General features: G+C 28.6%; 1 protein-coding gene across 1 annotated transcript in view; it reads left to right on the forward strand.

Moving 5' to 3' along the window:
- The first annotated feature begins 7,166 nt into the window (after positions 1-7,166).
- Positions 7,167-16,909, forward strand: part of LOC113557638 — an 82,438-nt gene continuing 72,695 nt past the window's right edge. Inside the window, exon 1 of the mRNA XM_026963204.1 lies at positions 7,167-8,122. Coding sequence (XP_026819005.1) covers positions 7,740-8,122 — 383 coding nt within the window. The 5' untranslated portion in view covers positions 7,167-7,739. The remainder of the gene's footprint in view (positions 8,123-16,909) is intronic.

Below are 16,909 nucleotides of genomic sequence, written 5' to 3' on the forward strand. Positions count from 1 at the left end.
GGCTTAACATAGAAGTTCCTTGAATCTATTGTTATTGTCGTTTATTGCTAGAGATAACTTTGATATTTGCTTTGACGTCAAGTATTATAGTGATAACGGTTAAAATAATAAATCATTGATTTTATTCTTAAATAAAAAAAATGAAGAAGTTATAATTTTATGTGTGCGTTATTACTTATTAAACAAGTAATAACAATATGTATTGCTTAAAATCAGCATAATTTGTTATTATTATCAATCATAATAATTAAGTAGGTAGGCATGTTGCACTCATTATGCTTTTGAGTAGAACTTAAATTAATAAGTAACCGTAATTGGGACATAGGACGTCACAAATTATGAGTATGTTATTTTATCTCATAGGTATCGTTGGAAAAATTAATTTTCTTAACATTTATATTTGTTAAAATATAATTGTTGCCATTAAGCATTTAAAAAAATCTATAGAAGTCAATATAATGAATGTTTAAGATAAAAATATGTTTATAGCCAACGAAATTTTTAAATTAATTAAAACACTTGTGATTTTTATGATAAGTATGGACCATAAAGTAGTACCAATTTATGATATGGACAGTGGACACTTATATTCTATCGTTGTTGGTCTGGATACAATTATAAAACACGAATGTATTGTGTTTAGAAATGAGTGAGTATATGATTGCTTAACTTTACAGTTTTATTTTGCTATTATATGGATATGTTGGAAAAAAATTTAGTGGTATCATCTTAAAAGTGTAATCTGTGTCCAATATTTATTAAATTATGATTAATACTGTATAGTAATTATATTTAGTTTGTATCGCCTCTTAAAGTATATACAAAAAAAAGTGTGTAATATTATTTAAGAACCAATAATAATATTTGTTCCACTTAACATTTAAATCAAACATTCAAACACTTTAAAAGCTTATACAATTATTTTCATTTTAGATATAATATTTATTAAGTAACGTGTAAGTAATAGACATTTCTTTTTAAAATAATAATTATTTAGTGTTTGAAAAAAAGTAATTACATAAAATTACGTTTATTAAGCAATATTGGGATTTTAATAAAATTGAAATTCTAAAAAAGTGTAATAAAAATGTAATAAGTACATAGAAGATCATCTTTTATTATTAAAGTGGTACGTATAATTGGTACTTTTGCGGTCTATGCAATTTATAATTTATAGACTATTTTACTAATGACTGGTAACGGTAATTATTCATTACATCGGAGAAAGCTTGGAGAGTAACTTAATTATTATTCAACTACACGACTCATTCATTATTAAGTTATAAAATATAGTGTTAGGCTTTAAACTAATTTAAGCAGTTTTACACTATGAACAGCAGTAGTTTCCTACACAGCATAGATGTCTCATCGTGAACTCATAAGTGTGAACTAAACGTGTGGTTACAACTCTTATTCATCGCGTAGGTTATCAACCTACCTTACATTTAGACCTACATTCATCACAGACGCATTATTATATACAGTTACAAAATAATTAATTTGTATTTTTTCCATCCTGTTTTAAGTATACCAATTTATCACAAAACACGTGTTAGATCAAATTCATTGATTAGAACTGACTACAGAGTGATAGACTACATTGACTGTAACATGATGTATAATAATTAATTAGTACATACCACGTATTAAAATAATATGCTTAAAGGTATTTAGAAATTAGTTTTTAAAACCAACAAAAATTAATTCTAAAACTAACAACATGAACTACCTACGTACACATTTTTTTGCTTTGCCATTTCCACGAACAAACTAGGTTTCTAATTAAAAAAAAGAGTTATTTATAATATAATTAATGAATAAAATTAAAAATTCAATATCACTATATTATTTACACGAAGCTTTTTAGCAATATTTATGCTTATTTCTTTATTTACTTGATTGTAGTTTTAAATTTAACTATTTGCAAATTAAAATTATACGATTGAGTCAATTCATTCAATTATGACTGATGGTTATTGTAAAACGATCACTTATAATGGATACATTTATGAAATGTAATATTTATTTGTTATATAGTTAAGTTGGATATTAAAATATGATTACGTAATAGATAAATGGACAATGGCATATTAAATTTATTTTCATTGTATAATCTCTATTAGTTTTTGTTGTTGTAATAGTATAAAATCTTAAAAAGTTGAGCTTAAATGTAATGTCAAGTAGGCGAATGTTTAAAGTAATAGTATTATTATATTATCATTATTTAATTATAGTGACAGTTTCACTTATGTAAATTTAAATAAAAGATACATTTTCAAACATTTTATATCGTATTATTCATATTATTGTATAGTACCTATATATGAATCTCGACGTGTGAAATTTCGCCCGCAGATCCGGGCCATTTGATCAGTAATCCAAAATACCTACGTAGTACATAATAATATGTCGTAACTATATTTGGAATATTATTATTGTTTATAGGTTCGATATAGAAAGTCCTGCTTAAAGGAAATATAATATTGTAATTGTGATAATGATAGACCATGAGTTTCAAATTCGATCATGTATTCATAACCTTAGTATCTTTAATACCATTGCGGTGATCCTTACGCCGCTTTGCGATTTTATAACACATTTATTTTTTGCAATAATATAATAACGTGCACGCGCACCTGTACATTATGCGTTATAGAAATACGATATACAAATTACTTTAATTGATGGAGATTGACTTGACGATAGTGTCCTCCGGGCATCCACTTTCTTTTCACTCACCGAAAGAATATTTGACTCAATTTGATGTGTGATCTAGGAAATACTATTTTCACGATCTTTTTAAATCTATATATCCAGAAATTAATTTTTTTAATTAGCTTTACTTAGTATACGTATATATTATATATATTATATTATAGTTATTCAAGTTATTGAATTAAATGACTGTTCATTGAAAATCTACAATTAACAAATTTTAATTGTTTTTTTATCAATTAGTCCTATTAATAATTATCGTGTTTGAAAATTAAAATACGTTTGAGGAATTAGTATTTTAATTCGGTAGTGTATACCTACTTATGTTTTATAAGTTTTTGTACTATGCAATATTATCTATGATTTAACATCCAAAGTATAAGTTATAATAACATAGGAAATAATTGTTTTATTTGGTTAGTTAACTAAATAGTTGATATGAACGACAAAGCGATTTTGGTGGATTAAAATAACTATTTATCAATAATTTTTTTAATCATATATTTTAAAAATAAATTTGATAAGTGATATATTGTGCAGGAGTAAAAAACAAATATAGTATTTCAATTATAATTGATTTCACGATTGTAATATCATGCGTGTATTACACTATTATATTTTATTATTTGTTTGAAATTAACTTTTTAGGGTTTTAGACATATTATGTTTGTAAACTTAACGGATTAATTACTTGCAAATATTCACCAAAAAATTACGAACTTCAATATCTAGTTAACTTTCTATAACATTTAGTCTATACTCTATAGATGATCCAATTAAACGATACTATACAGATCAGTAATTTTTTTCACACGTTAGTAAGTGAATGTCGTTATGCATAGAAAATTATTATTGTTTCTATTATGAATTACCGGTATAATAAGCCTTATTGGCTTGAAAGGTTTGTTGTAGTGGTCTGACGTTCGAAGGTTTTGCAAATCCCCATATTTGGATCTTTGTATCTGTGAGCAGACAGACTTGATTACGGACTTTTATATTAGCGTTTTATTAGTTAAGCTAATTTTTGATTTCAGTATAAGACAAAGTAGGTTAAGGCAAATGTGAAATTTTTTAAATTGTATTTCTGTACATTGAAACATTTTTTATCGAGTGTTAAACTAAAGGTATAGTAAGCAGTTTGTTGAAAATTTAATTGAAATAGTGAGTTGACGATTAGGGGTGAAAATTGTGGATATAAGCTGTCAGGTTAAGTTTGAAATTGTATCACGTTCTTGGAATATGAATTTGCTGTTAATAAATCATTTTATTGACAAACTCATATTTATCTATTTTCAGTTTGTGCAATATGTGAGTTGTAAGTTGTTATATTAACTGAGTTTCTATATAAATAATTTGAATGTATCGAAACGTATAAGGAGCCAGAAGATAACATCTATAGTAGTTTGGGTTTTCAAAAAATTGACATAAATTTTGGAAGTCTTTCTAGAGAAAATATTTAATAATATTGATATTGTCATCACGAAACTGAAATATAATACCAACGTTTTTATCATGAAAAAAGTGCCAATTCCTTCGTTCCCATAGAGGTGGTTAAAATATAATGTTAATGTTATTATATTGTTATATATTGTTAAATTTTGTAATATTACTGACAATATTTAAGCTCATAAGACTTTTATTATTTTTCATTAAAATCTCGTTTTATTGTTATATCGTTGTATATTCCAATATAAGTTCGAGACATGTCTTATAAATGTACAAATAAATGTATTACGGTGTTTTATAAATATCTATTAGTTATATATCATTGCCCAAAATGTACAACATTTTTTTTTATTATTGTTATGGACTTGGAGTGTTCTGTGTAACGTAGGTACACACATTATTGTACATACGTGAACTATTTAATAGAACGGCGTTTTGAGTATGCAATTTTAATGTTGTTTATTATTACGTTTTTATATAGTATAACTTGTAATATAGGTAATTATTAATAATAAAATATATTTTGTGGATAGAAATAGGTATAGGGAAATAATTATTATTACAGCAATAAAATTGTAAAAATAACCGTAGTTGTAATTAATTAATACTAAAAAAAACATGGTTATAGAATTTTAATTCATTAAATAATATGTATAGCCTTTAATAATAATTTTAAATATTTATATTATTTGAGATACTAGAAAAATAAAATATCCACGGTGAAATTTATATCTCAGCTTTGTGGTACATAATTTAAGGAAAATGGTGAGAATCTTCAGCTATGTTTCATTGGTTATTGATATTATTATACTATGATTTTATATAATTTAATAGATAGTAAAATATAACCCTATTAAAAGACGTGGAAATATTGCACTCTCATACACGCGAATGAACGAAATTTAATTTGTTGTGATCATATTTATTTATTTTGTTATTAAAATATTTTTTATTAAAAATTAATAGTCTCTCGTTTTACATACTACATATTATATTGTCTATTTAATTTTGTGTTGACTGTTGAGTATAAATGTAACAAAATAACTAATAGATTCAATTAGTCAGATCTTAAACGTGTAATTGATAGATATATGAATATGCATATAAGACTATTTATTGAAATTCTTAAAATTTACAATCTTTATATATAAAATGAAGGACGTATTTTCGTATACAAATACATTATAAATTTATAGAGCATAATAATAATTTTTAAAAACGAAAACATTATCCATATCTCTCTTCTAGCATAGCCATCGACTTTTGAGGAGATCCATCAATTTTAAAATTAAGTTTATGTTAATATTACTTTATTGTATTGTCTATTGATGGAAATAAATTTATTATATTATTATATGTTTATATTTATATTTGTGCTCTTTAAATACTTTATTCATTCCATGGTATCCATTTTAGTGTTACTAATACATAATATTTTTTTTAATAACATTATTTATCAAATTTAACTATCAAATTCATAAACGTGCTTGGCTAGATTTTAAAAGCTCACTGATTATTTTTTAGTTACCCATCGACACTGTTATCAATCTTACGACGAATTACATATATTTTATCAGGAGTAAAAAAATAATAGTATTGTAATCGCAGACTGTATGAAAAGTTGAAAAATAATGTCTACCCTGCATTATAATATCCTTGGAAATTGTTACTTACATTATTATTGCGTATTTGCGCTTATATTTATACTTATAGCATACGATTCAAGCATACGTAATATAAAATACCTTTATGTAAGCTATCTTACCTATAATTAATGTTTCTGCAGGTAATGAGCGTCGAGGAGCGTACGGTGTATATATTATATATTGATTGATGTGGTTCAGCAGTGGAAGTGACGGTATATAGGTGGATGGTCGTGTCTTTTACAGTTTTTATGTGGAGATCCAGATATGTTTTTATGGTACTTATGTGATTTGTAACATAAAAAGTGACGTTTGAGATTAGAGGGTTTTGATTGAAATGTTTTAATTTTTCAAAGCACTTGAGTTCGGATACCATCATACGGGGGAATAAATATTTATATTTATTTTTATCTCAAGTTTTTAAACAGCCATATTTTTTGTGTAGGTTATTTGAATTGTATTCGTTATTCGTAGGTTAAAATTAAAATTAATTAAACGGAAATTAATATAGGGTAAATTCATAAGCATAAATTAATTTGTCATAGGTAATGCAGAGCAGGATTAGCTATAATTAAATTATGTAACATATACTATGTAAAATCAAAGACCTAAAACGGATAAATCTTATTAAAAATATAGAGAGTTTTCTACCAATTTTCAAAACATTGTTGACTGTTGTCAATAGATTGAGCAAGATCCATATAATAGTTTCATAGGCTACTTTTGATTACTTATCTACTTATTAGTAATAAGTGATTACTTTTCACCATATAAACGTTGATCATACAGATACATAGTTGAATCACGAAAACTATCCTTTAAATTTAAATGTATAATGTATATTTCTGCTATTGGTTAGAGAAATTAAAAGAGTTACCTAATATATGATTGAATATAATTTCGACCTGAATGTTTTATGTTTGTTCAAAAATATACTCAATAATAACTGTGTTAAAAATCCGTTCGGTTGACATTTAATGGCGTTTAAAAAGTGGCAAAATCCACATGAATTCAATTTAACGCCGTGCAGGATAAGCTATGAATATAGTTATATAAAATAAAATCGCAACGGACGATTATTATATGTAGGTATAAGTATATACAAAGTGCTCTTGTATTATATTATTTTATTGACAAAAAAATGCCAAACCCAACCGATATAATAATATAATATAATAACGTTATACGCGATCGGTTTATCTGTGCGTGCTCGACGGCGGAGGTGTACACACCACCATGATAATATTTGACGCACAGTGAAAGTAAAACCGTATCCACTGGCGGCGCGCTTATAGTCAGCGGCCCGGGCGCGTGTGTGCGTGCGGTCCGCGCGTGAGGGCACCCGTCAGTCGCGCGCCGGACAATCGTCATACACAATATATATCCACATGCACGCAAAAACACACACACGCACGTACACATCGCAAGTACACACACATACACACACACATTCATATACCAATAACACTGCACGCTCGCGAACAAACGCACACCGGCCACTTATCATCGATCCGCCGCCGCGTGTTATCGTGCGCCGATAACGTATATAGTGCTATATAAGATAATTTAACTGCGAATAAAATATTATTATAAACTATTATACATAGGCAGAGTACTAACAATAAATAAAATAAAAATTCGGTTTTTGGAATTTTTTGAGTTTCGTTCGTTTTTCGGGATTGTTGTTCGATTCTCGCGTCGTCGTCGTTTTCCTCGGTCAGCGGGAATTTGAGTTTTTTTCCGCCTGTATTTGGTTTTAAAATAAAATAATTTTCTCGTATTCTTCGCCCGGGAAATAATCGGTTTGCTTTTTTTCGTGTGGTTTTTTTTAACATGTATGCGTCAGGCGACGCATCCGCCTAGGACCCTCGGTGATCGCCACCAACAGTCCTTGCAACTCCATCACTACCATCACAAACACTACCGACGACAACGATGAACGCGATGACAACGGCACTGCTGTTGACAGTCGCATGTTCGTTGCTGACTGTCGTTCCGGCCGCGTCTGGTTACAGGGCGGTTCGCACTTCCGGTCCGCTACCGGTGACCGTGCACGTCCGATCCGGTGGTGTAGTTGCCGGCAGTTCAACTACCAATAGAACTTCAGCCGGCGGAATCGTCTTTCCGGCGTCGGTGGCGTCGTTGCCGACGATGACAACCACAACGACCACCACGTCCACGTCCACCGCGGCTGTGGCGTCGGCTGCCAACGCTGCAGCGGCTGCTGCCGCCGGGTTTACATCGTTCTCAACCAGCAGTTCGGCTTCCAACTACACCGCCTCCCGGAATCAAACGAGATCCGAACGACTTAGAGCCAGGTGAGTCAGACATGCTATTGTAATTATAGAGTGATTACTATGCGACAGCCGTCTGCTAAGTGGTGGTTGGAGACTTTAACGCGCGCAAAACGCACCCTCTCAAAAGTATGTGTGATTAAAAAAAAAAAATGTTGGAAGAATATTTAGGATAAGTCTATAAGAGTCCTGAATTATTATATTATACGAAAATATTCCCGAGCATAGACTAAATGTCATTCTTCTTGTGTTCTATAATATTGTTGTGCACTGTGGACAATATATGTATATACCTACTCGTATATTGTTACACTGGCGCAGCGCATGTAATAGAGGTGTAAAAGTTACAATATTCGAATAATGTCTTTAACTTCCTGTTTGAATACGTAGATTCTCAGATTATAAATATATTATTGTTGAATTTAGATATATTTTTTAAATAAACCACATAAAAATTAAGGTTTCTTCGATGTTCTTGTATACTAGTTTCACAATTACCAAAGACATTTTATTATACTATGGAGTTCATAGAATGAAAAAAAAATTAAAATAAAATCATTGTAGGTTATATTTTTTATATATGTATTATTGACGTTATAGGTTTAAAGTAGGTTCGTTTAACATATTATATTCATAAATCATAATTTGATAATTAACTAATAACTAATAAATCGTTGATAAATACGAGTACATAGATATATTTAAATTTTGTTGGAAAGTATTTATTACTATATCCATTTTTATAAATAACAAATAATAGGGATTTAGTATACTATTTTTATTTATAAAAATTGAATATAATGTTGTTTTTGTTATTTTATTATATACAATACAAATAATATCTATACAACATTTTTTTAATATTTTTTATTATTATGTTAAAAGTTATATTTTTAAGTAATTATTATGATCATTAGTAACATAATAAATATTTTATTTTTTATTATCAAAACAAAATTCATACTTATAAATTATAATACGATATATTATAATTCGTACATTACTTTTCAAAAATAAATAAAAGTACATGATATTTTTTTGGATTTAAAATTGTATTCTGTTTCGGGTTTTTATGTCTGACGTAGTGAATTCATTATTAATATTGAATCAATAAAGTTGAGCTAACTAAGCCAATAAGCTTATTAAAAATAGAAGTTTTTGTTGATGTTTTACAACTTTATACTCAAAACTACAAGTCTTAGTTTAAATATTTACTGACTAAACGTATAATGATGAAACACCCTGTTTATATATATATATATATATATTACCTAAGTATATTCATTTTATTAATTATTTTTTTTAAATTTTTTTTTGTATGTCATTTGTGTTTTTATTTTAACACTAGTACACTACGTTATAATAAATATTAAAATATTATTTACATGTTCTGACGATATATATACAAACCAAAAAAAGAAATATTACATGAGTAAATATTAACATTAAATACATTACTCGTTTTTTCATCTATAAAAGAATATTACAGTGATTATTAGTGTGTATCTATTAATGGTAACAATATAATGTAGAATTTATATTGTCGGCCGGAGTGTAGTCGTACATAAAGCGTTAATATAACATAATACGTTCATGGATATAAGAACCGAAAATCGATCTAACCTTTTAAACATAATACATATTTGTCTATAATCACAATGGTGTAGTGGCGTAATCCCTTAATTCAACTGGTTTCCGAAAACAGATATTTATGTGGCACGCGGTAATTGTGTGTTACTATTAAGTGACGTACTAATATAATAGCCGATCCATTCTATAGAATATTTTAATGAATCGCGCAAAGCCATATGGTCGCAAGTTTCATCGTTTTGTTGGGTAACGAGCCAGCGGTCATTTTAGAACCTTCAAGCAAAAGACGTAGGACATTCGTCGTCGGCGCGTAACCCATGATCTTTTATTTATTTCACCAGAATTGCCTAGGGATTTGTTTTTTTAAACATCCGATTAGTCTAAAAACTATTTCACTGTAGATTTAATAATTGTCTGGACCCAATAATCTGTAATAATAGTTCAGTAAATATCTTTTAAAGACGATTTTTGTTTGTTTGTTATTTTAGCGCAATGTGTAAGTATCAATAGATTAGGTATTTGGAATTTTAAATTTTGGATTAGTATAATACAATCATATGACTAGAATATAAATCAGAGTAAAAATATTATTTGAATAAACTATTCGAATCCGTGTATTTACAATACAATATATATACGCACGTGAATTTAAGTATCATAATCACCTATATACCAACATAATATGTACATATAAATTGTTTAATTTGTTATGAAATTATGGTAACCGCATGGTTATGTAGAAGCTATCAACAATTTGTCAAACCCAACAAATACGTTTATGATTTCGAAAATCTGTTTCAAAAACACTTTTAAAAATTAAATATATTTAACCTTTCACTATTAGCTTGTTGATCATTGTTCCCTTCTAGTTTTAAATGCCACCTGTGTTAATTAAAGTACGCCCACCGGGCATGAATCATTTCCTTAATTATCTAACGTCAACTGAACTTTTAAATCAACAGTTTGGCTCTCTTTTGTTATTCACATGGATGTATGAAAAATCATTATTGGCTCTATAAGAAATCCATTTATAGAGTTGTTAGGTATATTAAGGTTTTGTTTGATGAATTGTAGATATTTTCACAAATGTTATTTTTTTTAAATGTAATTCATAATATCCCGAGAAAATGTTTTTAATTTTAGATTTTAATTATTTACTGTGACTTTTGCCCAGAGAAGAAATGTCCGCTGTATTATTCTATTATTTCTCTTTTACTATAGTAGCAAGTATACATACAATTATTTCCGTATATGGAATGTAAAAAACGAACACCATACTCTTTGATTCTAAGTGTGGTATAATACACGATATATAACCAGTTATAGGTAACCAATAATAGTAATTAATAAATAGACATTATTAAATTATTTTAATTATTTGAACTATTGAACATACTTACCTATTTATAATAATATAGGCTGGAATCATTATCAAACTAAATATATTGTATTACAAATTTTATGTGTGGCTAACACGTAATACAATAAAATATTAATTTTCTCAAGTTCTAAAAAATATGAAATATGCATATTTATTATAAATTATAACAAAAAAAAAATTGTAATGATACAAATTTAATAAATTACGTCTCGTTTTGATACCTCAGCTGCGGGGTCATTAGTCATTTTTCCAAAATTTTTTTTTTTTAAATGTATCTAACCTCTCTCTACGACCAGTTTAACCGGTTGCCGTGTATTATATGGTGAATGAGAAAATGGTAAAACAAGATGATACACATGTAATACGTACATTTTAATTTTATTTTTATTACATTAGCCCGATTGTTGGTGAAAGCCAAGTGATAAATTAGAAAATTGTATTAACCAAATGCCGATTTCTAGATTAACTGGGCCTCCTCAAATATTAATTTAGTAATAAATAAAAACAAATGGATATCTTGTATCCTACACAAATTTTTACATTTGCTGAATTATTTATTGAATCTAAATATTTCTTTCGACTCTCCTCTTTAAACGGAGTGTCGACTAACATTTATTTATTGGTTTTTATATAATGAATTAAAAACTGTGAAAATCGTACCATTTATTGTAACTATAGTGTATAGGTGTAAAATTTCGTAGCAAATTTAAAACTAGCAAATTTTACTTTCTATGTAGAGCGTTTACAAGAGTACCTATTATAGATTATAATTATTAAATCGGGCAAATTAATTACGGGTTAGGTTACGTTTTTCGACCGGAATCTCGTTGGAATTCCGACCATTTGTTGCGGCGCTCGGTGCGTGCGTGTTGTGCAAGAGCAGACTATAGGTACCCGTATTACTATTTAAGAGCGCGGTTCTAAAACAAAGTAGCGAGCCAGCGTAAAGTCCCGACAGCGATACATACTATACTGTTATGATATTATATATTGAATAAAAAATATTATGGGGAAACCGGAAAAATGTATGTGACTGTTTATAAACGGTTATGACATCGTGAAATTAATACGATATCATATTATTATGTATATCGCAGTTCATCATGATACAAATATAATAATAATACGATGTAGGTATACCGGTAGACGATGACGACGACTGGGTACATGATATTGACGATCGAACAGTGCGCGGTGGCGGGAATCGTAACATTCGTAACGCGACGGCGGCGGCGTCGGCATTGCTGTTGGCGTCTACCTGTCTGTCCAGTTTTTGCAAAACACATGCTCTTCGACGGTACATATAACGCGCTACGCGCACACCGTTGGCACGGGTTCAACCGGGTCATCGGAGAACCGTGTTTTACGTCGGGTCGTTATTAAAACATAATAAATCACAACGGCGGCTTGAATCCACGCGCGACAGAGACGAAGCCTGTATTATAATATTATATAATAGTATAAATATAAATTACATTGAATGCGCTCGCGGTGTGCCCCCCATATACTGGCTAAGTATATATAATGATATTATGGCGTACGAAATACGTAAAATACGTTCCATTCCGGCCCTTTCGCCTTGATCCATATTGCTACGCGTTGCGCACGCTAAGTCTTTAATCGCAACTTGGCTGTGTTTGTGTGTTATTTATAATAACATTATACAATGCAGGAGTATGAGTATTATTAGTACTGGGTTGTAATGACGATAATATAGAGTAATATAATATTTTGTATAAATAACGATAATATATGTACGATCATCGAATACTGGCGTGTGTACCGGGCAGCGCGCGTCTAGTTTTAATCGACTGTGATATTGTAATATTTCTCGGTGTAGTTGTTTGACAAGTCACCTCAGCGATCAAAAGAGAGACCCGATGGCGCGCTAGGGAAGAGTGCCGATTAATAGCGCACAGGCGATAATAGATATCATTATACATATACTGACTGGCTTACATAATGTAATATCATTCACACCGTAATGCTGTGCGTATACCTTTATCGTGTAATATATTTATATTTTATACATATTATATAGATTTAGGTTTCGAAGTGTGTGGCATACATATATTATATATATTTATTATCGAAGTGTGTAACGGACTGTTGAATGCATAACATGTATATAATATAATATCATTATAATATGAGTATTCATAATAATATGTATAATATTATTATAACATTGGTACGATTGATGTGTAGAATAGTGCGATCGGACTTTTTTTTTTTTATCTTGTAATGATTTATAATAATTTATTGACCGATTCAGCTGCAAAACGACTAGAAATCGTATGAGGTATTAAAACAATTTTGAATAGGAAATTATTGATGTCATTAAGTAAAAACATAATCCATTGAACTTCGTATATTATAGAAATATAATTAGTGTCTAAACGGTATACCTGTCGCTCTGATAGATTGACGAAAAAATTATTTGAAAAATATTACCTATAATATATTTAATGCTTATTGCTTAATATATTATGTACCTTATTATTATATTTTGGTTTAATTTTGCAACAGAAATAAGATACAGTGCAGATACATCCTATATATTATGATATTTTACATTGATATAATAATTACGTGTATATTTCCTAATTTCGCTGTTGTTTTAATTTTATTTTATGCGATAATGTCAATATATATTTTTAAAGTTACATTTTGTTTAGGTAAGAAAAATAATATGTATGATTGGACATTGCAATTTCTCGAGTGATTGAAAAGGTTATAGTTATATAATATAGCTATCAAAACTAGATTTAGGTTCAATTATCAAAACGTATTTATTTACATCAATGACCCAGATCTAATAACTATAACTACCTATAAAAAAAAATAGTTTACATTACAACTTCTTATAATCAATCATTGGGGAAGTAAAATTATTTGTCGAGGACGATAAAAAGAGGAGAACCTTGGATTTTCGATAAAAAAATAAAACAAAATTGCAACGACACTACAGGTAACTGTTATTAGTTCTTATAGAAAATATACACAGTATCGTGTATGCATCTAATGCAATAATTGATTGACAAAATTGATTTCCAATTAAATAATATTAATTTTAGTTGGTATATAGTTGACAGTTGTGTATGATTGTTGATTATTATCTTAAAAATAACATTTTAAATAGATAATAACCTTACATAATTTGGTACTTACAGTTTTGTAACTACACTTTTTTAAAATATTTTTATGAATTGAATATAAAAAAAAAAATCTTATATCTAAATTTAAAAGTATTTTATATTTAACGAATGAATAAAAAAAAAACCACAAGGGCTCAAAAGTATTTTTAAATTTCAAATCAATTGATATTGTAATTTTGTTTTACTCATATTGTGAACTTTTTTATTTGCTTTTATAGGTAAATGATTACGTACGATATTCTTCGAAACTGACGTGTTAACCACTAATCATAGATGAGTTATGGGGGCGTTGCCACTTTTTTCGTTATGACACTCCTAGCACTTGTATCCTGCGACCTATTTGTATTTTATCTGCAATTACGTTACTTATTCTGTCGGGTCGGTTATACTTGAATAATTTTAAATACGAACCAATCTATTGGAGTGAGAGAATGGGAAATAAAAATCAAACCATTATGCGTCAGACACCCATTAGGTAGGTAATATTGTCCTATGCAGTCTGCAGAAGTAGTAATCAGATCTCAATCGTGAGTTTTTAAAGTACAATTAATCAAACTGAAATTTTTTTTCAGTAGAAGGGGTGGATGGTTGCTTTGTGTGTACACAACTGAATGTCGTTACCCATTAATACCTAATGGTGTGCAATACTCGCAGTTTTAGAAATGATAGAAGTGTTAGAAGAAAATAATATATGGTATTATATTATCTTCCTGTTCCTCGTCTTAATGACCTCACACATTATAATGACCGATATATTGAATTTAGCATACATCATCATGCAATACACATAATACTGAGTTATTATTATTTACGACAAACAAACACAATAAACATTAAGCCTACACAATAACTGATAACAGTGAAATGGAAAGTACATTTATCTATATTAAAAAAAAAAAAAAATATATCAAATCAAGCGATAATTTTTATTCCACAAAGTTTCGTCACCGGTCCAAGTAAAAAATCAATCAATTTAACAAATGAATTAAAATTTTTATAGACAAAATTATTTCGTAGCGTTCATCTAAAGAGTAAGGCTTTAGAAGTTAGGCATAAAATGAAACCATGTTAAAATAAAAATATATTTTATATTATTATATAAATAACGACTAAACACATAAGACTAGATAATAATATGTTAATCATGATTATATCATTATAATTCTGTGTACCTTTGTGTCTTTTAGTTTTCAAATAATTTTTTTTTTACACCTACTATACGTTTGTAAATTAGTGATATTTTTATGTTTTTGTAACGACCAAGTATACATTAAATGTTAGTATATTTACTTTTTGATTAGATAATTTAACAATAAACTATCGTAAAGTTTATTACAGCAAATGGTCGCTTTCTATATAATAGTATCCTGTATCCAAATAAAGTATACGATATTATATTGTACTCGTAAAATGCACTATTATAATATTGCGGGGACAGTATAAATGAAAAAATAGAGAGTGTCAATGTACGTGACCAAAGTATGAAATGGTTATATTAGGACGGTCACTGAGAAAAAAAGTATATATATATATATATATACATTCATATGTCATGTTTTGCATAGAATAACAATGCGAGAAAAGATGCACACAAATACTAAGGACGGACGAGATGAGTAAATAGTAATAATAATAATAATAATAATAATAATAATAATAAAAAAAAAAACTCGTTTGAATAATATTACACGATAGGATATTGTATTCGAATATTATACCAAGGTCAACAAAACAGAAAGGTGACGTGCTAATATGGTCACTGCCGCGAAGACAAATCATATTATTCTAAACGTACGGCCGTTGATATTTACTAATGTGTTTAGGTACCTAGTTGTGATATTTACTTTTGGCTGAGTAAATTGTAAACTGTACATATATCGTAATGTGAAGTTTGAGCTAACGTCATACACGAAACACGACGACGAAAATTCGTCGTATAAATCACTGTGATACAGGCACATTAATATTATGATAATGTTATCGTCGTGACGCAATGAACCTTCTTTAAAACAGGGGGAATGAAAAAAATACGAAAACAATTATAACATTTCCACTGTCCATTGCTGTAATGCTTGCGCCCGCGAAACTGTAAATTATTATTAACCTCGTTCAGCGGTAATAATGAGATTATTACGACGGGATCAGTGGTTTCGCAATGATTTCGTGACGTGCTCGTTGTGTCCGACGGTAGAAATGTATTAATGATTTATATTATATTCGTTTTATGAATTATCGCTTGTGTTATACCTATTAAACAATGAAAATCAGCGAAAATAAAAATAATAATAACAAATCATGATATTATTGGTCTATATGGCTATGTATAAAGCTATGGTGGGTCGTACAATACCTATACTATTAGATATATCCAATATACAGTATATTTAAGTCCACCGATAATAACAATACAGTCTATAGCCAAACACTTTCTAGGATAACTGATAAATATCTTTCTGACACGACCGTTTGTAGGTGAGTAGGTGACCGACAATTATTGTTATTATAAACTGAAGTCAGCTATTTTTTTTTTTTTTAATGTTATAATGTGTCTATAACCTATTATATAGTTATAATAATTTATTACATTCTACAACCATTAGGTCCACAGGTCCTCGAAGGTTGGATATTTTATAAAGCAAATAATTTACGGAAGTAAACATTTTTGTGAAAAACAGCTAATTC

This window comes from Rhopalosiphum maidis, chromosome 4 (assembly GCF_003676215.2).
Source record: "Rhopalosiphum maidis isolate BTI-1 chromosome 4, ASM367621v3, whole genome shotgun sequence".
Lineage (NCBI taxonomy): Eukaryota > Metazoa > Arthropoda > Insecta > Hemiptera > Aphididae > Rhopalosiphum > Rhopalosiphum maidis.